Source organism: Mizuhopecten yessoensis, unplaced genomic scaffold (genome assembly GCF_002113885.1).
Source record: "Mizuhopecten yessoensis strain PY_sf001 unplaced genomic scaffold, ASM211388v2 scaffold6863, whole genome shotgun sequence".
NCBI classification, from domain to species: Eukaryota; Metazoa; Mollusca; class Bivalvia; order Pectinida; family Pectinidae; genus Mizuhopecten; species Mizuhopecten yessoensis.
The window spans coordinates 781,750-804,950 of record NW_018406762.1 but is presented as its reverse complement, the minus strand read 5'-3'; the positions used below and the strand labels follow the sequence as shown (position 1 = coordinate 804,950).

Below are 23,201 nucleotides of genomic sequence, written 5' to 3'. Positions count from 1 at the left end.
AACCCAAGGAACATAGGGACTACATTTCATAACAATAAAATAAAATAATGTACTGACCAGGAAGGGAAAATTTCGATCGAACTTTCTTGTAGAAACGAGATCAATAATACCCCGTCGGTTTTTTTTTACAACAGAAATTTATATTTGATATCAATTTCAGCAGTTTGCGGATATCGGAAATGCGTTTAATAATAATTTCGGAAACCACGTCAAAGGTAATACCATTACTTGTTTAGAGAGCGATAAATACGGCCACTATCATGGACGTTGAAGTAAAACATTAGAAAGGGGTATTTATAATACAATTTATTTTTGTTAACACTAAAAGAATCATTTTCCTATATTGTGCATTGAAATATACCTCACAACCAAATAACGAGAATTCCGAAGCGCTTAAAATAACACGAAGAACAAAACAAGGCGTTCTGGACGGCAAGCGCCCTTTGCCTCACTGATGACACCCACCACGTATATCTAGGTCAAATCCAAGTAATGTCACGTCCTCGTAACGAGAAGCGGGTTAGTGATAACAAAACAACAAGGCATAAATGAGCACACTCAAAAGCACCGCAATCTCGCTGATGGTGTTGAATATTGTGTTAAATTTTCAAATCCTACTTTTGGCGCGATGTTCGGTGATTGGAATTTTGTACGCCTTAAGTGCCCTGTTGTATACGAATACCTTAGTTTTCCATTAACAGCCAAAACTATTTGGCAGCCAGAGTTGGAGGATGGAAAGTCTACCGTATATGGTATACGTCTGTCTAGCTACACAGAGGACAGAACATTACACATGTTGCATTTAAGTGAAAACCCATTGCCAAGTGTATAGTATCAGTCCTCTATTGATCGAAGATAAGGCCATGTTTGAGATTGAATTGTGATTTATATACAATATATGTATTCTCTATGCAGCAGACTTAGCGGTCAGCAATACTATATATATGACGTAGGGTAGGGGTCGGGAATGGAGTATGGCGTAGGGGAGGGGAATTGAGGATGACGTAGGATAGGGGTCGGGAATGGAGTATGGCGTAGGGGAGGGGAATGGAGTATGGTGTAGGGGAGGGGAATGGAGGATGACGTAGGGTAGGGGTCGGGAATGGAGTATGGCGTAGGGGAGGGGTATGGAGGATGACGTATAGGGGAGGGGTCGGACAGGGATGCGGTAGGAGAGGGGGGATTTCAAGGTGAAAGAGATGTTTCAAAGGGCGAGGGATGGAGTAGATTATGTGGATATTTGTCTTCCATCTATCTTTCTGTCTTTCCATCCTTCTCTTTGTTTTCTTGTTTCTCTTAGTCTGATTTTCTATTGTTTCTAAAAGAACATTACAATGAATAAAAATGACTCTTTCAAAAAGAGTAATATGGATCAGTGTGGAAGTACGTGTGAAAGTGGAATTTACGTTGTATTATGAAATGTATATAATATGGTTATGTGAAAAATACTCTGCAAATAATTCTTTCTTTTTTCTTTTTTTAAATGTGGATATTTGTGATATCGTCTTGATAAAGAAATGTTTGATATTATTATGTGTCAGTTTAATTACAGTTATATAAAGCGTTCTCGCTAAGTATCATATTAATCAAAATGCTTAAATTCATATCTTTCATGCAATTTCAAAATAAATTTACATAATTGCGTTCTATAGCGATACTGGTCATGTTAAATCCAATAATTAACTTTGATTTAATTTTTATAAAGATTAATTTCTAATTAATTATGCCATAATTTTTTATTAAACTAATAAAAAATGTGTATGACTGAGCCAAGTTATAAAAAAAAGCACACAATTACTGTTAGATGGTCTGAAATATGTCGCTTTGTAGCCATGTACGCTATGTAGACTTTATCTCGTACGCGACAAAACAAATTGACATTTCATAAAGGAACATTAGAGGCTATACATCGTATTTAAACACGATTTCGCTGTGCTGACTCGGCGGGTTTATAAGGTTAGCTTAGACGTACGTGGAACCATTGGTTGTAGGTCAATGAATTGTAAAGAATTCCTTTCTGCGCACTGATTCCCCTGAGTAATAAGAAAACGATCGCGAGAGAAATATCAGGCTTGTGGTGGTCATCTGGAAAAGACGTTTGTACAACAGTTCAATAAAATCCTTGTCACGTGGTTTGGAAGGACGGTTATGAAATCTTACAAAATATTGACATATCCAGGAATTCAGATTCTCAGAAGTGGGAACATTACCAAAATGCCAAGACCAGATCGTAGACAATCTTACATAAAGCGATAAAACAAAGCTTATTGATCACGTGTTTAGGCAGGGAATCCGGATGACCTATTGACCTTTCCGCCATGTCAAGTACAGGCTTTATTAGAAACCGCCATAGCATATAAAAAAAAAAATCTGGCATGGGCTTAAATGTTTTTTATACGCCTCCTGTCTATAGAGTAAACCTAATTGACAGACATTATACCGTTTTGGGAGTGACGATTCTGTGAAAAGCGGGCAAATATGACGAATGATCTATACTTCTTGTTTATGAAAGCGATGGTTCAGTGTAGTGAATCAACATTGGTAACGGTGGGTTACACCGGAAGTAAAATCTACTGCTTCGGAATGAAGTTATTTCCTGCACCACATATAATGTCCACCTAATTAAAAGAAAACCCAAAATGAAAATGGCTACAAAAGCTGTGTATACATATGACACAGCCTGTAATTTCTTGCATAACACCATTTCCGGTTGAGACGCTGTTTGCGTGACTGCTTCACTTGATATACTGTAATACTTAAAGTCGTGTGTGTTCTAGGGTTGCTCATAATTGCATTAATTTCGCAAACTTGCCGAAATAAAAATAAAGTAGAAAGTATTGATTTGAACTTGACAAAACATGAAAAGAGCATTATAATCAATCCAATATGAAAGGATGGAACTGCTTTCTCCTGTTTGCAGATCAAACTCGTTAGATTAGAGGTAAAATTCAATTCCTCGGAGAGAACTGCCGCTAGTCAGTATGATGTAAAAGCTTGAATTGATCCACTTCGCAATTGATGAATGACGAACGTAAAAGGTTACCACTTCTACCCCGATCCCTGTAGAATATTTCGTGTTCACTTTTTGCGTTAGTATTTTATTGCCATTTTCAAGTGTGTCATGCATATTGAATTCTACACATTCCAATCTACTCGATCAAGTCCGTCCCAATCGCTTTTATATCGGAGACATGGCAAAGACGTTCAACATATTTCAAAAGTGCATCGAAAAAGCATTTAGCTTTTATGATAATGTTTTAAGTCGAAACGAAATTAAATCAATTGATTTATTGATTTGCATCCCTACACACAACCCTCGTGAAATATTAATGCTGGAGTCCGCCTTGCATTACGATAAACACTGGCTAGGCATTTCGTTATGTCGGTAACACGGCTCGTCAAGGGCTAAATTTTATCGTTCTACAAGAAAACTTCGAAGATTTTTATTTCTGTGAAAAGTTTGGACACCATATATATATATATTCCTATATTATGATAATACATTAAATCAAATTTATAAATTGGTTAATTTATTTTTTGCAGAGGAATTATCGCATCTACAAAAAGAAAAATGTTGATTTTGGCGTCTTCTCTGATAGTAATAGGCCATTGGGAAGGTCGATTTAGGTTAATGATTTTTCTAACGGAGGTTGTTTAAGTAATAGCTCTCACCAATTTGAATATTCAAAAAATTCAAATCTTGTTTAAAAAAAAAAAAGATCATTTACAGTTTTGAAATACTTCTTGGGGATAGTGACTAAAATATTTTAGGTATTTTAGGAAGAAAACCCCGCTTCAACGATCTACAGTCAGTAATGCACTACATAGTTCCAGTGATAGAGTTTAAATAGACGTTATTCGGACTGATGTTATTTAGATAGTCGTTTCGTTTTAAGAAAATAATTTGTTGTATTTCGGAAGGCATTAATTGGACAAGAATCGGAAACTATCGGAGGTTTTTCTTTCAACAATGAAATCGTCGCGTTGTATTCATGTTTATGACCAGTTTGCTGTCTTCGTCCGTAAATTTACAGAATTTATTACCTAGAGTAGTGAAATGTGTTCATTAAAACCACTAAATATTATCTTTGAACTTATCTGCATCATTTTCCAACAAAAAAAAAATTCTGAATCTACAAGAGTTGTCAAAGTTCAATGGATATCATTTCAATTTCATCATTTAGACTCAGATTTATCCTCCTGTTATTAATGTTATGCTTTTCCCTCAAATTACTCGAAATGGTTCAAAAATAATCAAACGTTCACGTTAATCACACAGGTGACATTATAAAAGTAAAAACGAGAGTGTTCCGGAGCTGCCCAAGCATGCTGTTTATTCTGAAAAAATCGGAGTCGTGCGGTGCCAACCTCTGTCTTTGAATGCATACTTCTACTCGAAACAAATTGAATTATTTGTTAAATATTTATTTGTTTATTTATTGTGTAGACAATGTATGGATAGGCACACACGAAGACATATGTTTATATAAAATTATGAACAGAATTAAAAAACGCATTCTGTGATTATGAAGGTATACATAATTAAAACACGATGCGAGCTTTGTTACCATAGGGACATAATGGCGGGGTGGGTAAATGTGTATTTCAGTATAGTATTTCAAGGTTGTTGACATTGACAACGGCCCTTCCAAGAACCTCCTTGCTTTAAATTCATGATTCGTTCATAAAAGTCGTTGGTCTGGCTACGGTGCTCAGTGCAGCTAGTACACGACTTTGACTTTCCGGTCGTGAACTTTCCCTTTCTTAATAGTAACACTCTCGCTTCCCTTGGATATCACAACTTCTGTGGTAGTTGTCGACCGCTGACGGACAGACGCAGAAAGACGAAGACCAGAGACAAGTTGTATGGTCGCCATCATGATTACGTAGGGAATTAGAAATACGCAGTTTCTTTGTGTGGTATAATTATCGATGTTTTTGATTATGCTTATGGTCATTGCTTGTGTTCGTTCCGTTTTTGTCACTTCCCGAGTGTTTGATGTGATACTTGGATTTGACCCAGATTTACATGGCGGGTGTCTTCGATGAAGCAGAAGACACCTCCCCTCTGGAACACCTTGTCTTATTCTCCTTGTACGTATTCAAGGGTTTTCATGTACATCTTTCTTTTGTTCATATTTTGCCCTAGTTTTATCGAATTTTGCTTATAACTATGTTTTTGTCGTGTCTTCGAAATTCTCTTTTCTTTTTTTATCTCGTGTACACATAAAACGAAGGAGAATTAATTGATTCTCCTTTCGTTTATTCTCGTGAATTAAGTCATTCGAAGCACTTACACGAAAATGGGGTTTAGCCAAACCTATATGGTTTATAGCAGTACGTGTATGCTACGCTACATATGTACAGGACATCTAGACAGCTCTGAATGATAGAATTAATTGACTTTACACTCAAAAGAGGATGTTTTTGTTGTTGTTGTTGCTAGATACAATTATCCTCGTTACTTCACATATGGAGGAAGGGGAGGTAATCGAATTATTTATTTTTTGAAAACAAAAACCTACTTGTCGTATATACATTCTAATTCAAGTATTCAAAGGATGCCGAATTATTTTAAATAGTTCGGAAAACCTTACTTTCGCTTAATTCATAAGATAATCGACAGTGATCATCCTTTTAGAGAATGGCCAAGAAAATGAAAGTAGAGTTACTTACGTGCGAGACAGTCCTCTTCCCCGGCAAACACAAAGTAGACCATGATTAGAACTGCAAAGAACATAGGAAAGGCTTATCAGTACATCAACAGATTATCACGTCCAACATTCCAAATAAGGGTCCACGACAATTACATGTCCAACCTAAGTGTGCACGTGAAGAACATGTTATTTGTAGTAAAAGTTAGCGCATATCATCAGTCAGCTGCTTGCGACGTTGCTAACAGACAGCACGTGCACTTGCTAACAGACACAACACGTGCACTTTGATGTGTTCGGCTCTCAAAAATAGTGAAACGCTAAAGACAGTTTTGATATTTCTGTGATATGAGATTAGCACAAAAGCACGTGATGTACGGCAATCGTAGTATCTGTCAATCAATAGACAGAAAATGCAACTATACTGGTGATGTAATATCCAAAGGAAACGAATTTGATGTCATGTGGAGCCTTGAGCAGCACTACCCAACGTAGCGACCAACAAACTCTGCCGTCTGTCTCCGCCTCGAGTGCCAACGTCCGGCGAAAACCTAAATGGACACACAGACGGTCGAAAGTCGTGTTGCTTGTCCGTCAGATTCCTCCCCTTCCTTAATTAATAGGACAAAGTTGATGAACCCCTATTGTGAGGTTGTGTTTATGAATCCGCGGAGTGATCCGTGTTGACAGACCGCCTGGTAATGCATTAGATCGCTATGCTAGCGTGTGAACAGTTCACAAAATCAATACCACTACACATAGGTTACGACAGAATACAAGGTTTTACGACAAACTAAACTACACACATATCTACTGTGTCAGCGTCAAATAAGTCGGTCACAGGAACCGCCGTCTCGTACATCTGTGTCTCGTAGCTACTCTGTCTAGTAATGACTGCGTGTCGTAGTAATTGTACGAGAATATAATAGTTATATTGTGCTTAAATACTCGTAGCTACTCTGTCTAGTGGTGACTTTTCTAGTTTATCTCTCGTCTTTGTCTTCTGGTTGTACTAACCGTAGTTACCACGTCTGCTAGTTACAATATCTTTAATAACAATCTATCATAGTTACACCGTCTCTTATACTTACACTGTCTCGTACTGTTACTGTTACTGTGGAAGGAAACCGGAGTACCCGGAGAAAACCCATGTGGTCGGGCAGGTGACCCCATACCTTTTCACGTCAGATCGGGGAATTGAACCCCGGCCGCTTTGGTGAAAGGCAAGTGCGCTATCCAATGCGCCAACCGACCACAAATCCTATAGTTACACCGCCTCCTTTAGTTACACCATCTCCTGTAGTTACACCGTCCCCATAGCTACTACGTCTCCGATAGTTACACCGTCTCCTATAGTTACACGGTCTCCTAAAGTTACACCGTTTCCTTTAGCTACACCATATCCTATAGTTACAACGTCTCCTATAGTTACACCGTCTCCTATATTTACACCGTCTCCTATAGTTACACCGTCTCCTATATTTACACCATATCCTATAGTTACACCATATCCTATAGTTACAACGTCTCCTATAGTTACACCGTCTCCTATAGTTACACCATCTCCTATATTTACACCGTCTCCTATATTTACACCATCTCCTATAGTTACACCGACTCCTTTAGTTACACCGTCTCCTATGGGTAAACCGTCTCCTATAGTTACACCGCCTCCTTTAGTTACACGGTGTCCTATAGTTACACCGTTTCCTTTAGTTACACCGCCTCCTTAAGTTACACCGTCTCCTATAGTTACACGGTCTCCTAAAATTACACCGTTTCCTTTAGCTACACCATATCCTATAGTTACAACGTCTCCTATAGTTACAACGTCTCCTATAGTTACACCGTCTCCTATATTTACACCGTCTCCTATAGTTACACCATCTCATATAGTTACACCGACTCCTTTAGTTACACCGTCTCCTATAGGTAAACCGTCTCCTATAGTTACACCGACTCCTTTAGTTACACCGTCTCCTATAGGTAAACCGTCTCCTATAGTTATATCGCCTCCTTTAGTTACATCGTCTCCTATAGTAACACCGTCTCCTATATTTACACCGCCTTCTTTAGTTACATCTTTTCCTTTAGTTACACCGTCTCCTTTAGTTACACCCTCCACTAGTTATAGCTGTATCCTGGTTACACTCTCTATTGGTTACAATTTCCCATAGTTACACCGTCTCCTTTAGTTACACCCTCCACTAGTTATAGCTGTATCCTGGTTACACTCTCTCTTGGCTAAAATTTCCCATAGTTACACCGTCTCCTTTAGTTACACCCTCCCCTAGTTATAACTGTATCCTGGTTACACTCTCTATTGGTTACAATTTCCTACAGTTACACCGTCTCCTATAGTTACACCCTCCACTAGTTATAACTGTATCCTGGTTACACTCTCTCTTAATTACAATTTCCTATAGTTACACCGTCTCCTATCAACTCTCTAATACTGATACTTTGTGTCTTAGTCACATTCTTAGTTACATCGTTTCTTAGATATCTTTTATCAAAGAATGTGTTCAAGTTTCAGTAAGCCATATTTTCCAAAATTGTAAACTTATATCAACCTTATTATAAGTACAATAAGAACCTCAAACCATTTATTTATAGACATTCTTTAGAAGAAATACACTCATTCCATAAGTCCGTTCGGAACTTTGATATAGTATTGGTTTATGCTATCCGTTATTAGCTTTTCGTCTTGGATTACAAAGATAAAAATAGTTTATAATGACGCATGTATGCCAAAAGAAACCGTTCAGTTTTTCACCGGAACCGGTTTTGTTGTATGTAGTTTCGCTGTTATTTTATCCGGAATTCCAATGTGGAACGGATCGGTCCGTCGTTATGTATTCCCGGAAAGTAGAATGTGATGTTCCGAGCTACGGAGGGTCAGACGTTGACTCTAGGACATAGAATATTCCAGCATTATACCGACTACTACATCACAAGACCATTTCACAAGCCGACAAATACAGACGTTCCCCCATTACGATTAGTTAGTAGTCATGAAGAAGTGGGGCCCCCGAAGAGAGTGAGTCTGAAACTGATAGAGGGTATTTTATATAATCTTCCAGTAAAGGATTTTTGTTTATTATATCATATATAATGATAAGGAATGAGGATATTCTTATAGCATGAACAACCAATTGCTCATTTAGGACAATTTTGTATTTTCTAGGAGTTATCTTAAAAGCCGCCGTCTTTGGCAATACCATCAAAAAGATATTGATATCAATAGGTGAGTGAAATGCCGTCGCATAGCTTGCTTCGGTTTGAAACATACATCAACCAAATTCACTATGTTTTTAACATCCCATTAATACTTTGATCGTTTGTAACAGATGTTCTTCTCTTTTATCTATTTTCATAATTAAAATCCAAGCATTGTCCTATTTAAAACAGAAACATAACGTGGTGCTTACATAGAGCAAGTGGACAAAAGTTGTTGCTTTCGTCCGCAATGTCCTCATCTTTCACAAATCTAGGTTTTAGAGCGCGCACCTTGCCTACCTCAGGGTCGAACTCAACATTTATAAATAGTACGCTAGCACGCTTCGCAACGAATAACGTTTGGGAAAATACTGAATCTACATTTCGTTCTCATTTGTAACACAATACTATGTAGAACCAATTAACTTTAATGCTGAAGAAAATGTGCGTACCTATGAATTGATTGGAATGTGTTTAAGCAGTTCGATTTAACCACATGCGTTTCAGCGTGAATCTAATCAAAATGTAAATAGGATTAATCCGTTAGAGGGCTTCCGAACGTATTGTCATGTGAAACCATTCGACACTGAACGATTGCTCGACTGACTTCGGTAAATGAAATATCACATTTGGAAAATCAAACACAAACATCCAGTTCTCCATGTGAGAAATTCTCGCTTTGATTAATTGGCGGCTTATACATGTAGCCGTTCACATAAACACGTTTCTATAATTCACATGCTCACCCTGTTGGTGCGTTTATGTTACTTACAATCCCTCCCTCGCTTACCTCCCTTGATGTTATCAAACGGGTACCATTACTCGCAGATACATTTATTTACGCTTGTCACTTTATTTTTTGACGGGGATACCCTCATTTTATTAATGATACTGTGAGTTATGTATTTTTGTTTGTTTTGTTATGGAATTCATAACATTTGGCTCAGGTAGTGCTTTTGATTCCTTAGTCTGTAATCTAAATTTTACGTCGAACTCCTTAACAAAAACAAACACGTATGATTTCTCCGGGTTTATGAGGGTAACGAGGAATATAACGATTGAGATAAAATTGTATGTTCGAGTTATAATGGTGATAATTCTAATTCGAGCTCCATCACATCGGGTTTAATTTTACTGTATGTGTAACAGTTAAACCAATGGTTTCGTATCCAAGGAAACGTCAACATAATCCAAGGAAAACCAAGCTGAAGTCTTGGTTGATTAATCAAGGGCAAATAGTATGTTTCTGGACATGTAATTGTCCAACAATTCAATTCCATCTTGGCATGATGTCTAAAAATCGTATTCTGATAATAAACAAGAGGCCCTGAGGACCTGTATCGCTCATCTTGATATATAAGCAATCATGGCAAAATATTCTCCAAATGAGATCCAAGGGAATATGACAGACCCCAAGGCCAATCCTTGTAGTATATCTGTATTAGATGTGTCATGCCCAGCAATTTAATGTATGGTTATGGGGTGGGGATCTCAACTGTTTCCAAGCTGTGACTCAGAAACAAGGTCCCTATGGTTGTGGCCAGACCCCAGGATCAATTCTAATATCATGACTGCATTCGTCTCTTTATGCCCAGCATTTGTATTTATAGTTTTGGGGTAGGGATCTCAACTGCTTCCAAGCTGTGACTAAGAAACTAGGTCCCTAGGGGCTCGGTCAGACCCTAGGGTCTATTCTTATATCATGACTGCATTCGTTTCGTTATGCCCAACAATTGTATATATAGTTTTGGGGTGGGGATCTTAAGTCTCCAAGGGTGGGGCAGACCCCAAGGCCATCCTGGAAGCGTATGTGCATTCCTCTCTTTATACTCAGCAATTGTATATATGGTTATAGGGTGGGGATCTCAACTGTTTCCAAGCTGTGACTAAGAAACTATGTCCCTAGGGGTGGGCAAAGACACGGGCCTATTTCTACATTATGATTGTGTTTATCTCTTGATGCCCAGCAATGCTATATATGGTTATGGGATGGGGATCTCAACGGTTTCAATGATTTAACCCAGAAACTAAGTCCCTGGGGTGGAGAAAAAAACCAGGGCCAATTTTTACATCATGATTGTGTGTTATCTCTTGATGCCCAGCAATTCTATATATGGTAATAGGGTGTTCCAAAGATACAACGATCCATAACATACAATCTTGACCCCACCTTACCACTTGACCCCTTGACCCCAGGGCCATAAATTTCATAAATTCAAAAGAAGGAGTAGAGAAGAAGATTGTTAAAGATTATCCCATTTTTTACCTATTTGGCCCGCCCCTCAAGCCCCTGGGGGTGCAGCCCCATACATTTCATAAAGTCAGGTCCCCATGTCCTAGTGATGTTCCAGTTCAAGTTTGGTCAAAATTGGCCCAGTAGTTTTGAAGAAGAAGATTAAAACGTAAAAAGTTGACAGACCACAGACGACATACGACGGACGCTGCGGTATGCCATAAAAACGCTGACTAATTTGAACCATTTCGTTGTTAGGACTTTACGGGCGAAAATACGAGAAGTAACAGATTTAAATTCTCGTTATTTCGTCTTTTCACCGCAAGAAGACGAGAATCGAAAAACCTTAACTCTCGTTGTTCCGTCTTTTCGCCCCGAGATAACGAGAATCGACAAACCTTAATTCTCGTTGTTCCGTCTTTTCGCCCCGAGAAGACGAGAATTGACAAACATTAACTCTCGTAACTGCCTCGAAAGGACGAGATTTTACAAACCTTCCCTCTCGTTCTTTCGTCTTTTTTGGAAGTGAAAAGATGAAACAACAAAAATTTAAAGATACTTAATTTCATCTGTTTAAGGCGAAAATACGAAACCACGAAATGACACAAATTAACCAGCATAAGAAACAGTTTATTTTAAGTGATGGGGATTTGCTCTGGTATCAGCAATGCCATGGCGTCCAATGTTACGACTCTAGGGAGTAAAACAGAATCAATTTACACTACCGAACTTCATCTCCTGTGAGTCGTACAGTAAGAGTCAGAGATCGATGTTGGTACAACTAATGAGGCGTTTGTTGCCACGCGCCTCTTGCTGCTCCCCGACTCTACACTATCTCTTGTGACGGGCATTAAGCTCTCCATCTTTTTCTCAACAGATTAACGCCACGTGTTTGTCTTAATTACGTCAAATTAAAACAGATTCCCATCCAACGTAGGTCAATACACGAGCTAACGTGGCTGAAAAAAGACGACGAAGCACTAATAAGAATTAAAACACAGGGAGAAGCATTTTATCTAATTAATCACGGCTCTTTTAATTTAACTACGTCTATCTCACAACAGTTAAAACTTTTCAAAACAAAATAAAAGAAACTAGCAGGACCAGTGACGTTAGCAAGTTATTCCACGAAAGAATATTTAAGTAAAGAGAAAAAAACGTTTAAGCATGATAGACACGATTTAACAGTACCATAAACAGACTCAATAAAACTGTAACCAAAACAAGCTTGATTAAATATACACGAACTTGATTGAAAGAATCTGTCTAACGAAGTTGTTAACATACAGGGGGAAATATGTTAACTGAGAATAATTACGAAACTAAACTAACACTTCAAACGGTAGTAAACGAACAAAATCTGTGGGGACTTCAAACGGTGGTAAACGAACAGAAACTGTGGGGACTTCAAACGGTAGTAAACGAACAAAATCTGTTGGGACTTCAAACGGTGGTAAACGAACAAAATCTGTGGGGACTTCAAACGGTAGTAAACGAACAAAATCTGTGGGGACTTCAAACGGTGGTAAACGAACAAAATCTGTGGGGACTTCAAACGGTGGTAAACGAACAAAATCTGTGGGGACTTCAAACGGTGGTAAACGAACAAAATCTGTGGGGACTTCAAACGGTGGTAAACGAACAAAATCTGTGGGGACTTCAAACGGTGGTAAACGAACAAAATCTGTGGGGACTTCAAACGGTGGTAAACGAACAAAATCTGTGGGGACTTCAAACGGTGGTAAACGAACAAAATCTGTGGGGACTTCAAACGGTGGTAAACGAACAAAATCTGTGGGGACTTCAAACGGTGGTAAACGAACAAAATCTGTGGGGACTTCAAACGGTGGTAAACGAACAAAATCTGTGGGGACTTCAAACGGTGGTAAACGAACAAAATCTGTGGGGACTTCAAACGGTGGTAAACGAACAAAATCTGTGGGGACTTCAAACGGTGGTAAACGAACAAAATCTGTGGGGACTTCAAACGGTGGTAAACGAACAAAATCTGTGGGGACTTCAAACGGTGGTAAACGAACAAAATCTGTGGGGACTTCAAACGGTGGTAAACGAACAAAATCTGTGGGGACTTCAAACGGTGGTAAACGAACAAAATCTGTGGGGACTTCAAACGGTGGTAAACGAACAAAATCTGTGGGGACTTCAAACGGTGGTAAACGAACAAAATCTGTGGGGACTTCAAACGGTAGTAAACGAACAAAATCTGTGGGGACTTCAAACGGTGGTAAACGAACAAAATCTGTGGGGACTTCAAACGGTGGTAAACGAACAAAATCTGTGGGGACTTCAAACGGTGGTAAACGAACAAAATCTGTGGGGACTTCAAACGGTGGTAAACGAACAAAATCTGTGGGGACTTCAAACGGTGGTAAACGAACAAAATCTGTGGGGACTTCAAACGGTGGTAAACGAACAAAATCTGTGGGGACTTCAAACGGTGGTAAACGAACAAAATCTGTGGGGACTTCAAACGGTGGTAAACGAACAAAATCTGTGGGGACTTCAAACGGTGGTAAACGAACAAAATCTGTGGGGACTTCAAACGGTGGTAAACGAACAAAATCTGTGGGGACTTCAAACGGTGGTAAACGAACAAAATCTGTGGGGACTTCAAACGGTGGTAAACGAACAGAAACTGTGGGGACTTCAAACGGAAGTAAACGAACAAAATCTGTGGGGACTTCAAACGGTGGTAAACGAACAAAATCTGTGGGGACTTCAAACGGTGGTAAACTAGCGAAATATGTGGGAACTTCAAACGGTGGTAAACGAACATCATCTGTGTGGACTTCAAACGGTGGTAAACGAACAGAAACTGTGGGGACTTCAAACGGTGGTAAACGAACAGAAACTGTGGGGACTTCAAACGGTGGCAAACGAACAGAAACTGTGGGGACTTCAAACGGAAGTAAACGAACAGTAACTATGGGAACTTCAAACGGTGGTAAACTAACAGAATCTGCGGGCACTTCAAACGGTGGTAAACTAGCGAAATCTGTGGGGACTTTAAACGGTGATAAACGAACAGAAACTGTGGGGACTTCAAACGGAAGTAAACTAACAGAAACTGTGGGGACATCAAACGGAAGTAAACGAACAGAAACTGTTGGGACTTTAAACGGTGGAAAACTAGCAAAATCTGTGGGGACTTCAAACGGAAGTAAACTAGCAAAATCTGTGGGGACTTCAAACGGAAGTAAACTTTCAGAAACCATGGAGACTTCAAACGAAACTTAACAAACGGAAACCATGGACACTTCAAACGAAACTAAACCAACAGAAACCATGGAGACTTCAAACGAAATTTAACCGATAGAAACTGTGGAGACGTCAAAGCTGAAAACAAATTTTCGGGAAAGATAATATATGGCGTGCGCCACCAGGATTCACGTATAACATTATTTCGATGGAGGAGAAAAGATGATATCTACTACAACTGACTTTGTCGATATAATTAGGTAATAGGTATTCTCATCGTTTAAGAGGCATGCTTTGAAAATGGAAAAGTTTAGGAAAGTGAAGTTTGCTGCTTAATCGTGAACGCAACAAGAGGCTTTCAATTATTGGATAAATTCAATTATCTGTCAAAGCTATGAGTCACTATAAAGATGTACCTGTCATAGGCTCAGCAGGACATGTGTTCGTTGAGTCTATGTACCAATTATGTTTCCGGTGTAATGTTATCAGGTTCTCGTCTAGTGGTGATGGGGAAAAAATCCTGCTCCTATCTCCTTAATCGATATTTAGAATATGTTTCTAGTAATCGTTTTGTTGCATTGCCATCATGTTCGATCATTTAAAACATGCTATTTTAATTAAAATGATTGAGTCTGCATCCTTCATGACTGAACAGTGATATCTGCTTTTCATGTGACGTGTTTTATGACAGCCCTCGTGACGTCACCCTACAACGATCAAATATGGCGTATTTTCAAAAAATAAAGTCAATTTATGAGTTAATTGGTGTCTCTATTGGAGTTATTCCAGCAACCCTTATTGTACCCCAGTTCCAAATCACTTTATTGTTATCCGCTTATCCACGTTGTACCAGAGAATATACATCCAAAATCTTTTGAATGACCTTCCTTATGTGTGGGTGACCTTTGAGAAGTAACGGTCGGAAGTCGGCAATACGCAGAGGTCACCAAAAGGTCAAAAACTCATCAGCGTGATGTTAAAATAGTCAACGGAACACTGTCCCAGTGCACAGTTTTGGAGAGTACTTTTGAAATATTCATGCGTTAGATTGACACCTTGTATTTAGAAAACAAGATTCCTATTGGACGTTTCAAGTCGGAGTAGTATGTTACCATGGAAACTCCCTTCATGGTAAAAATATAGACTGAATAGTATATTTTGAGCTGTCACACGACTGTGGGCGTCATTCATGGTATATTTCACCGTTCATTTCTTATGCGTGTTTATCGTCACGGTAACCATATTGATGGAACAGTAATCCAAATTCATGGTCATGTGAGCGATTGATTTAAAATAATATTCACTGTTTGTGATGACCTGATTTGCATTATCTTTGTTTTCCCACTTCAGTCAATTATTTGACTAAATACAGATCTAAAATTGCCAAGACAGTCAGCGGCATAGCATTCGCTCTGAGTTGTGATGTAAAACTGATTACCGCATTACTCTCCCACTAATCAGTCGATTCGAAGATATCCTTCCGCTAAGTGAATACACTTATATCTATTAAAGCAGGAGGAGGATCTAACAGAAACTATAATTATAAGCTAGATTGAATGCTTCAAATGAAAACAGTTGCAGTAAAAACAAGTGATAAGTCTTAATGATCTGTACGGGTGATATTAACCTATGTAAGGATAATTGTATTTATTGTTGAATGGATTTGTACTAATCCATTTTATTGTCTAAAAACCCCAACCCCAACTCACATGATAACCTAGCATATTTTGAAGATTTTTTACGTCGCGGCTGTATTGTGTTAGATAGATGTCAACAGTTTAAGATAATCAGCAAAAAACAATAACCGATGCGATGAGATCTATATACCTGAAACCGGATCCGGTGATACGTCGGCCGGTTAGGATATTAAACTACGTGTTGTGTGTGACATTGACATGGCGGCCATTACTTGTAGTACTTCCGGCTACACCAGCGCCATCTATCACCTCGCTCCCTTAACTTGTCTTGGTTGTTCCAGACACATCACACGTCTTTTTGCGCGGAAATCGATGGAACTTTCACCATTATAAAATGCACAGGAACATTTTTCCTTGTTATCGGTTGGATTAAAAAAATAAGTGTTTAAATGTTACAGAAGATTGTGTTAAACACGACGATTTCACTAAACTATGTGTTATTGTGTTACAAAACACACAGACTGCTCCCGTTGAAATATATCTAACCAAGTGTTTCAGGGAACATATTTGCACCTTTTCCGTAGAATGTTGTCCCATTCATAGTCGAAAAATTCTGCTTGGAACGGAATTGGCAAGATTGTCATGTTGAGAACATTATTTTAAGTACCGGTACTCCTTTCCATCGTTTCGAGTACTTGTCCCCATCATTTTGAGTACTTATTCCAATCAATTTGAGCACTCATTATCATTATTTTAGTACTATATCTTATCAATTTGATAACTCGTTCCATCTTTCTTGGTATTCATTTTCATCATTTTCAGCATTTTCAGCACTCATTCATACCATTACAATACTCATTTCCATCATTTTGAGCACTCATTCATACCATTACTATACTCATTTCCATCATTTTGAGCACTCATTCATACCATTACTATACTCATTTCCATCATTTTGAGCACTCATTCATAACATTACTATACTCATTTCCATCATTTTGAGCACTCATTCATACCATTACTATACTCATTTCCATCATTTTGAGCACTCATTCATACCATTACTATACTCATTCCAATCATTTTGAGCACTCATTCATACCATTACTATACTCGTTTCCACCATTTTGAGCACTCATTCATATCATTACAATACTCATTTCTATCATTTTGAGCACTTATTCATACCATTTAAATACTCATTTTCATCATTTTGAGCACTTATTCATACCATTAAAATACTCATTTTCTTTATTTTGAGCACTTAGTCATACCATTACAATACTCATCCTTTCATTTTAGTACTCACTAATATCATTTGGAATACTCAGCCAACAGTTTTGAGTACCAAGTTGAAATACTATTCTTGCGTCAAGAAAAGTCAAAATGAAACCGATGTGTACATGCACAATGTAAAAGGACTTCATAAACTGACGGGTGTAATTCTAACAGCCAGAGCGGCTCGATATGGGCGAAGTGGTGTGTCGGATAGTTTACCATTGAATGCACACCGCTACCGTAACTGACGCAATATATGTAATGGAATAACACAATGGCTCATTTTCTTACAGAGTGCTCAATTAAAAATCCATTCGAAATCGCTATATCAAAAGTTCGACGAGACACGTGGCTGAGAGTAACCGTGAATTATATACAACGCAAGATGTTGGAATTATAGATAATGGCGATAAATACCACGAATGTGTACGTATAGTGTTCCATCTGTCTTAATTTAAGAAATGGGGCCATTGAATTAATACGCTGGTATGTTAGAGTTTTACGTTAATGATAACATGTAAACAAAATGTCCAGTTGTGAAAGGGTACCGTTATTACCCTTACGGCAGGGAAACATGAATCTTTGTTTCCCCGGGGAACACTACTTTATAGTAAATATTACCGTGAATACTACAAATATCAGGCCAACGCAGCATTATTGTCGTTTGCTTTAGTCACTCGGAACTCATGTGTGATGGCTATTCGGAACAACTCGCCTCTATTACAGTTCTTTTCATTCAGCCAATGTGTTCCGAATGGTGTAATGCTTTTTTTACTAGGGAGGCCCGAATGAAGGAGCGTGTAAGAAAATCACAGTATTTCACGGTCGATGGAGACTCTACAGGATCTAGAAAAAATTAAGAAGGGTCTAGGAAGGCACAAAACTTTCTAAGAAGACACAAGTAGGATCAGGAAAGATACAGGATGGGTAAAAAATACATAGGAGGGCCTGAGGAGACACACGAAGGGTCCATGGAGATAGAAGAGGGTTAATGGAGACACAAGAGGGGTCCATGGAGAGAGAAGAGGGTTAATGGAGACACAAGAGGGGTCTACGGTGTTAGAATAATGGTCTAAAAAATACAAGAGGGATTGTTTAGGGACACACAGGCGGAGTCTACGGAGACACAAAAGAATCTAGAGAGTCACTGCGTTCATTTATTTACAATTCGCTATATGATGCGAGCCTTGTAAGGAGTGGCCTGTTACTACACAAACCCACCGTGGGTCAGACAAGTCGATATTGGTCTTAATCTACAGCAGTTGTAGAAATAATGTTGTATATAAATAATATCCTTACCGCCATCAGGCCTATATATAGACGTGTCTGTTATAGAGCTAATTCTGGTTAAAACCATAAATCCCGGTCTATTCCTGTATCGATAACACTGTCTAGTATCGCCTAATGACCCGGCTCAGACAATCTCCCAATAAAATAATACATCATATTTTATAAGCCACCAGAATTTTATTATATCTTGAATTTTGGTATTAATCTACCTTCATAATATTTTCGGATTGCTTACCAATATATTGCTGGATCTGTTGCATTCGTCTAGAAATGCCATAAGGTATACCAATACTAATGGGTTATTTGATGTTCTTATAAATGAGAACCGATCCTACCATTTTAATGGAAATCGTTCAGAGACAGTCGCGATCTGCTCCGCGCTGGTGAAGCATGATGACTCGATGAGCTAGCAGAATGCTTTCTGCCATACCCATTGCTCCCTAGAGGGCGCTTTTTATCGATTTCCGGTTATCGTTTCGTGCCAGGCCTTATTAAGATAACCGCTCCAGATCTAATAGAGAATTCTTTAGAAGCGTTTTAATGTCATATTTCTACTGGGCCCAATTGCTTAGCTCCATTTCCTCAAATAGAACATGTAACAATGCTATAACGGACGCCATGTCGGTGAGTATATCACCATGTTGGTATATATGGCGAAGTGTGGCCTCTTTTATTTATGTCAAAATTAATTTTAATGTCTAAATTGCCAATTAACTTTAGTTTGCAGCATCTGCCTGTGTTACCACTGTATCGTCTTTGAGAATGGCAAAACACCATATACACTTGTTACTGGCTGTTACCGGAGTACAAACTACAGACTATACATTGTATGAGCATGAGCGACACACCATGGTACAGATAGTAACACTGTTACTAGTTGAAGCGACACCAGGGTACAGACAGTTACACCGTTACTAATTGAAACGACACACCAGGGTACAGACACTTACACCGTTACCTGTCGAAGCGACACAACAGGATACAGACAGTTAAACCGTTACTAGTTGAAGCGACACACCAGGGTACAGACGGTAACACTGTTACCTGTTGAAGCGTCACACCATGGCACGGACAGTAACGCTGTTACCAGTTGAAGCGACACACTAAGGTACAGATAGTAACACTGTTACTAGCTGAAGCGACACACCAAGGTACTTATAGTAACACTGTTACTAGCTCAAGCAACACACCAAGGTACAGATAGTAGCACTGTTACCAGCTGAAGCGACACGCCAGGGTTCAGACAGTAACACTGTTACTAATTGAAGCGACACACCAAGGTACAGACAGTGACACTGTTATCTGTTGAAGCGTCACACCAAGATACAAACAGTTACACTGTTACTTGTTGAAGCGACACAACAGGGTACAGACAGTAACACTGTTACCTGTTGAAGCGTCACACCAAGGTACAGACAGTTACACCGTTATTTGTTGAAGCGACACACCAGGGTACAGACAGTAACACTGTTACCTGGTGAAGCGTCACACCAAGATACAGACAGTTACACCGTTACTTGTTGAAGCGACACACCAGGGTACAGACAGCAACACTGTTACCTGTTGAAGCGTCACACCAAGGAACAGACAGTTACACCGTTATTTGTTGAAGCGACACACCAGGGGACAGACAGTAACACTGTTACCTGTTGAAGCGTCACCCCAAGATACAGACAGTTACACCGTTACTTGTTGAAGCGACACCCCAGGGTACAGACAGTAACACTGTTACCTGTGGAAGCGTCACACCAAGATACAGACAGTTACACCGTTACTTGTTGAAGCGACACACCAGGGTACAAACAGGTACACTGTTACTTGTTGAAGCGTCACACCAAGGTACAGACAGGTACACTGCTACCAGTGGAAGCGACAGTCTAAGGTACAGACAGTAACACTGTTACCAGTTGAAGCGTCACACCAAGGTACAGACATGTACACTGCTACCAGTGGAAGCGACAGTCTAAGGTACAGACAGTAACACTGTTACCAGTTGAAGCGTCACACCAAGGTACATACAGTTACACTGTTGCTTGTTGAAGCGACACACCAGGGTACAGACGGTAACACTGTTACCTGTTGAAGCGTCACACCAAAATACAGACAGTTAAACCGTTACTTGTTGAAGCGACACACCAGAGTACAGACAGTACACTGTTACCTGTTGAAGCGTCACACCAAAATACAGACAGTTAAACCGTTACTTGTTGAAGCGACACACCAGAGTACAGACAGTACACTGTTACCTGTTGAAGCGTCACACCAAGATACAGACAGTTACTCCGTTACTTGTTGAAGCGACACACCAGGGAACAGACAGTAACACTGTTACCTGTTGAAGCGTCACACCAAGGTACAAACAGTAACACTTTTTCTAGTTAAAGCGAAATACGTACGTACACAGTACATTTGTATTAGCTGAAACAGAATAATAGAATACAAGTGTTACCAGCTTAAGCGACACTCTCGCGGACAGACTGTTCAGTAAGACACTGCCAAGTTTACATCGATCTGTTGGGGTTTTTATATATTACTTTTCATCGCATTCTCAAAAAGCTCTCTGCAACATCTTTAAAATCGGATAAGTTTAATATGAGTTAACGGAGAAAATCAATATATTAGACATATAGCAGACAGTTGCAGAATTGTTTCTGTCTCCCATTTGCACAGCAGATAACTCTTACTTCAGTGACTGCAAACAGACGTGCTTCCCCCGGCTATTAGGATCAGGCGAGTTGAAGATACCAGACCAGAACCTTATTTGTTTTTACTTATCCTGGTTTTAACTAGTTGCATCATATTAAACGGGTTTGATGTTGCCGGTGTGGTGGAGACAAATTAGGGGTTACCTTAGAGTGCCAACTCACTGTCAATCTCAACCCGTCGACACAGAATAATAATAATTAAAATGAAATATGAAAGGTCTACCGGTCTTTAAATTTGGATAGCAACGGATACAAAAGCAGATTGTGGAAAAGGAGGGAAAACATAAAAGAAAGAGGAAATGAATAGAAAGAAAAGAAAATTTATCGAAAGTATTGCAATGAGGCAGCGTTGCTTAGTCCTGAGTATAATTCTTTGTAACCGTCCAGCAAAACCACGACCTTGGCTGTCTACAAGTGTGCACTGATTAAAGAATGAAATACCGCATGCGATTCGTTTTCGTCTTTTAGGCTTTTAGTAGTTCATGTTTATACAATTTTAATTATCTTGGATCCGTTTACATGCTTGGTTTGAACAGTTTTTCATTATTTTGAGGGTTTTTTAGGCAGATTTTCGGATAAAAAACCGACGAAAAGCAAAAAAAATAAAACAAAATGGGCCGAGATCAAATCAACTTCGGAATAAACTTTATCAGACTGATATTCCTTTCAAATACGTTCTACAGGACCCGAGGTAGGCCTAATATATCGAGGACAATTATCAGAATCAAAGTCTGTCTCAAAATATCTCTGCAGTTAGATACCTGTCCTTTGATATACAACGGGAATGACATTTCAATTTTTGTTAAACGTTAATTTAGAGTGTTGTAAAGATCCCTCTGTATGATTGTATAACTTGTGTGTAATCCAATTTCTACACAATACAAGATCACTATACAAAGGACGACAACTCTTGCTTATTCACTCATCGATTTCTGTGTGTCATACTGTCAGATTCAGATTCAGATTCAGATTCTTTATTTTCTTATGTTTACAACACATCGGAGAGTAGACATACATATGTACAAGATATCACAATGTATAACACAAATTACAGTTGGTGCAATAGTGTACAATGCATAACATAGATTATTAAAACACAATAATAACATTACAATAAAATAAAATACCACTTACAAAAAGAGCAATATTAATTAGTATGAAAGTATGTGTGAAAGTGGAATTCATTATGTATAATGAAATGTATATGTTACTGTAATGTGAAAAATACTTTGAAAATAAACAAATAAAAAAAAANAAAAAAAAAACACAATATACCTGTATGTGGGTATAACATACAGAGCATGCAGTATTATATTTAGTTAAACAATATTATTTCGTCGTTTTGTACTTAAATGCAAAAATTTGCCTAGGTTATTTAGATCTTTAACGATTTTGTCAAATAGTGCAGGTAGCTTATTACAAAGTTTTATCCTGATTTTTTTTTTAATCACAAATTATTACTAAAAGGTGTGAATTCAAGACTCTATATTTCAGAGGCTTCAGACGCACATTACGTTGTTATTTAAAAAACATTCTATTGTGTTATTTTTATTTATTTTTAACTTTATGGCTGACCCCAGCTTTATAATAAAAAATGACAAAAAATAGTGATCCCTATAAACGATAATTGAGAGGGTGTTACTCAGGCTGTGGCTGTCCCTAGGAAATGAAGAAATGATTTAATACAGCTTTTAAAATACAGAAACTACGAGTAAAATAAATACGTATGATATCCTAAAAGTTCACAATTATTCGAAATTGAAATTACAGAATATTTTACCTTTTGCCTGAATGTTTTATTTTCTCAAAAAGAAATTGTATATTAATGTTTTATTATGTCTATAAATACTGAATGAGAGTTTTATAATGTGAGTCTGCTTCTAGTCCGCGATCTTGGGTTAATGCTGGATACATTAATGGTTTGGACAAATCGTTAAAATTAAACCTCACTTTCAAACCATCCTAA

At 38.5% G+C, this 23,201-nt stretch overlaps 1 protein-coding gene across 1 annotated transcript in view; it reads right to left on the bottom strand.

Moving 5' to 3' along the window:
• Positions 1 to 23,201, bottom strand: part of LOC110452748 — an 83,794-nt gene that overhangs the window by 15,294 nt on the left and 45,299 nt on the right. The window contains exon 2 of the mRNA XM_021501408.1: positions 5,677 to 5,727. Within this exon, the coding sequence (XP_021357083.1) occupies positions 5,677 to 5,727 (51 nt within the window). The remainder of the gene's footprint in view (positions 1 to 5,676; positions 5,728 to 23,201) is intronic.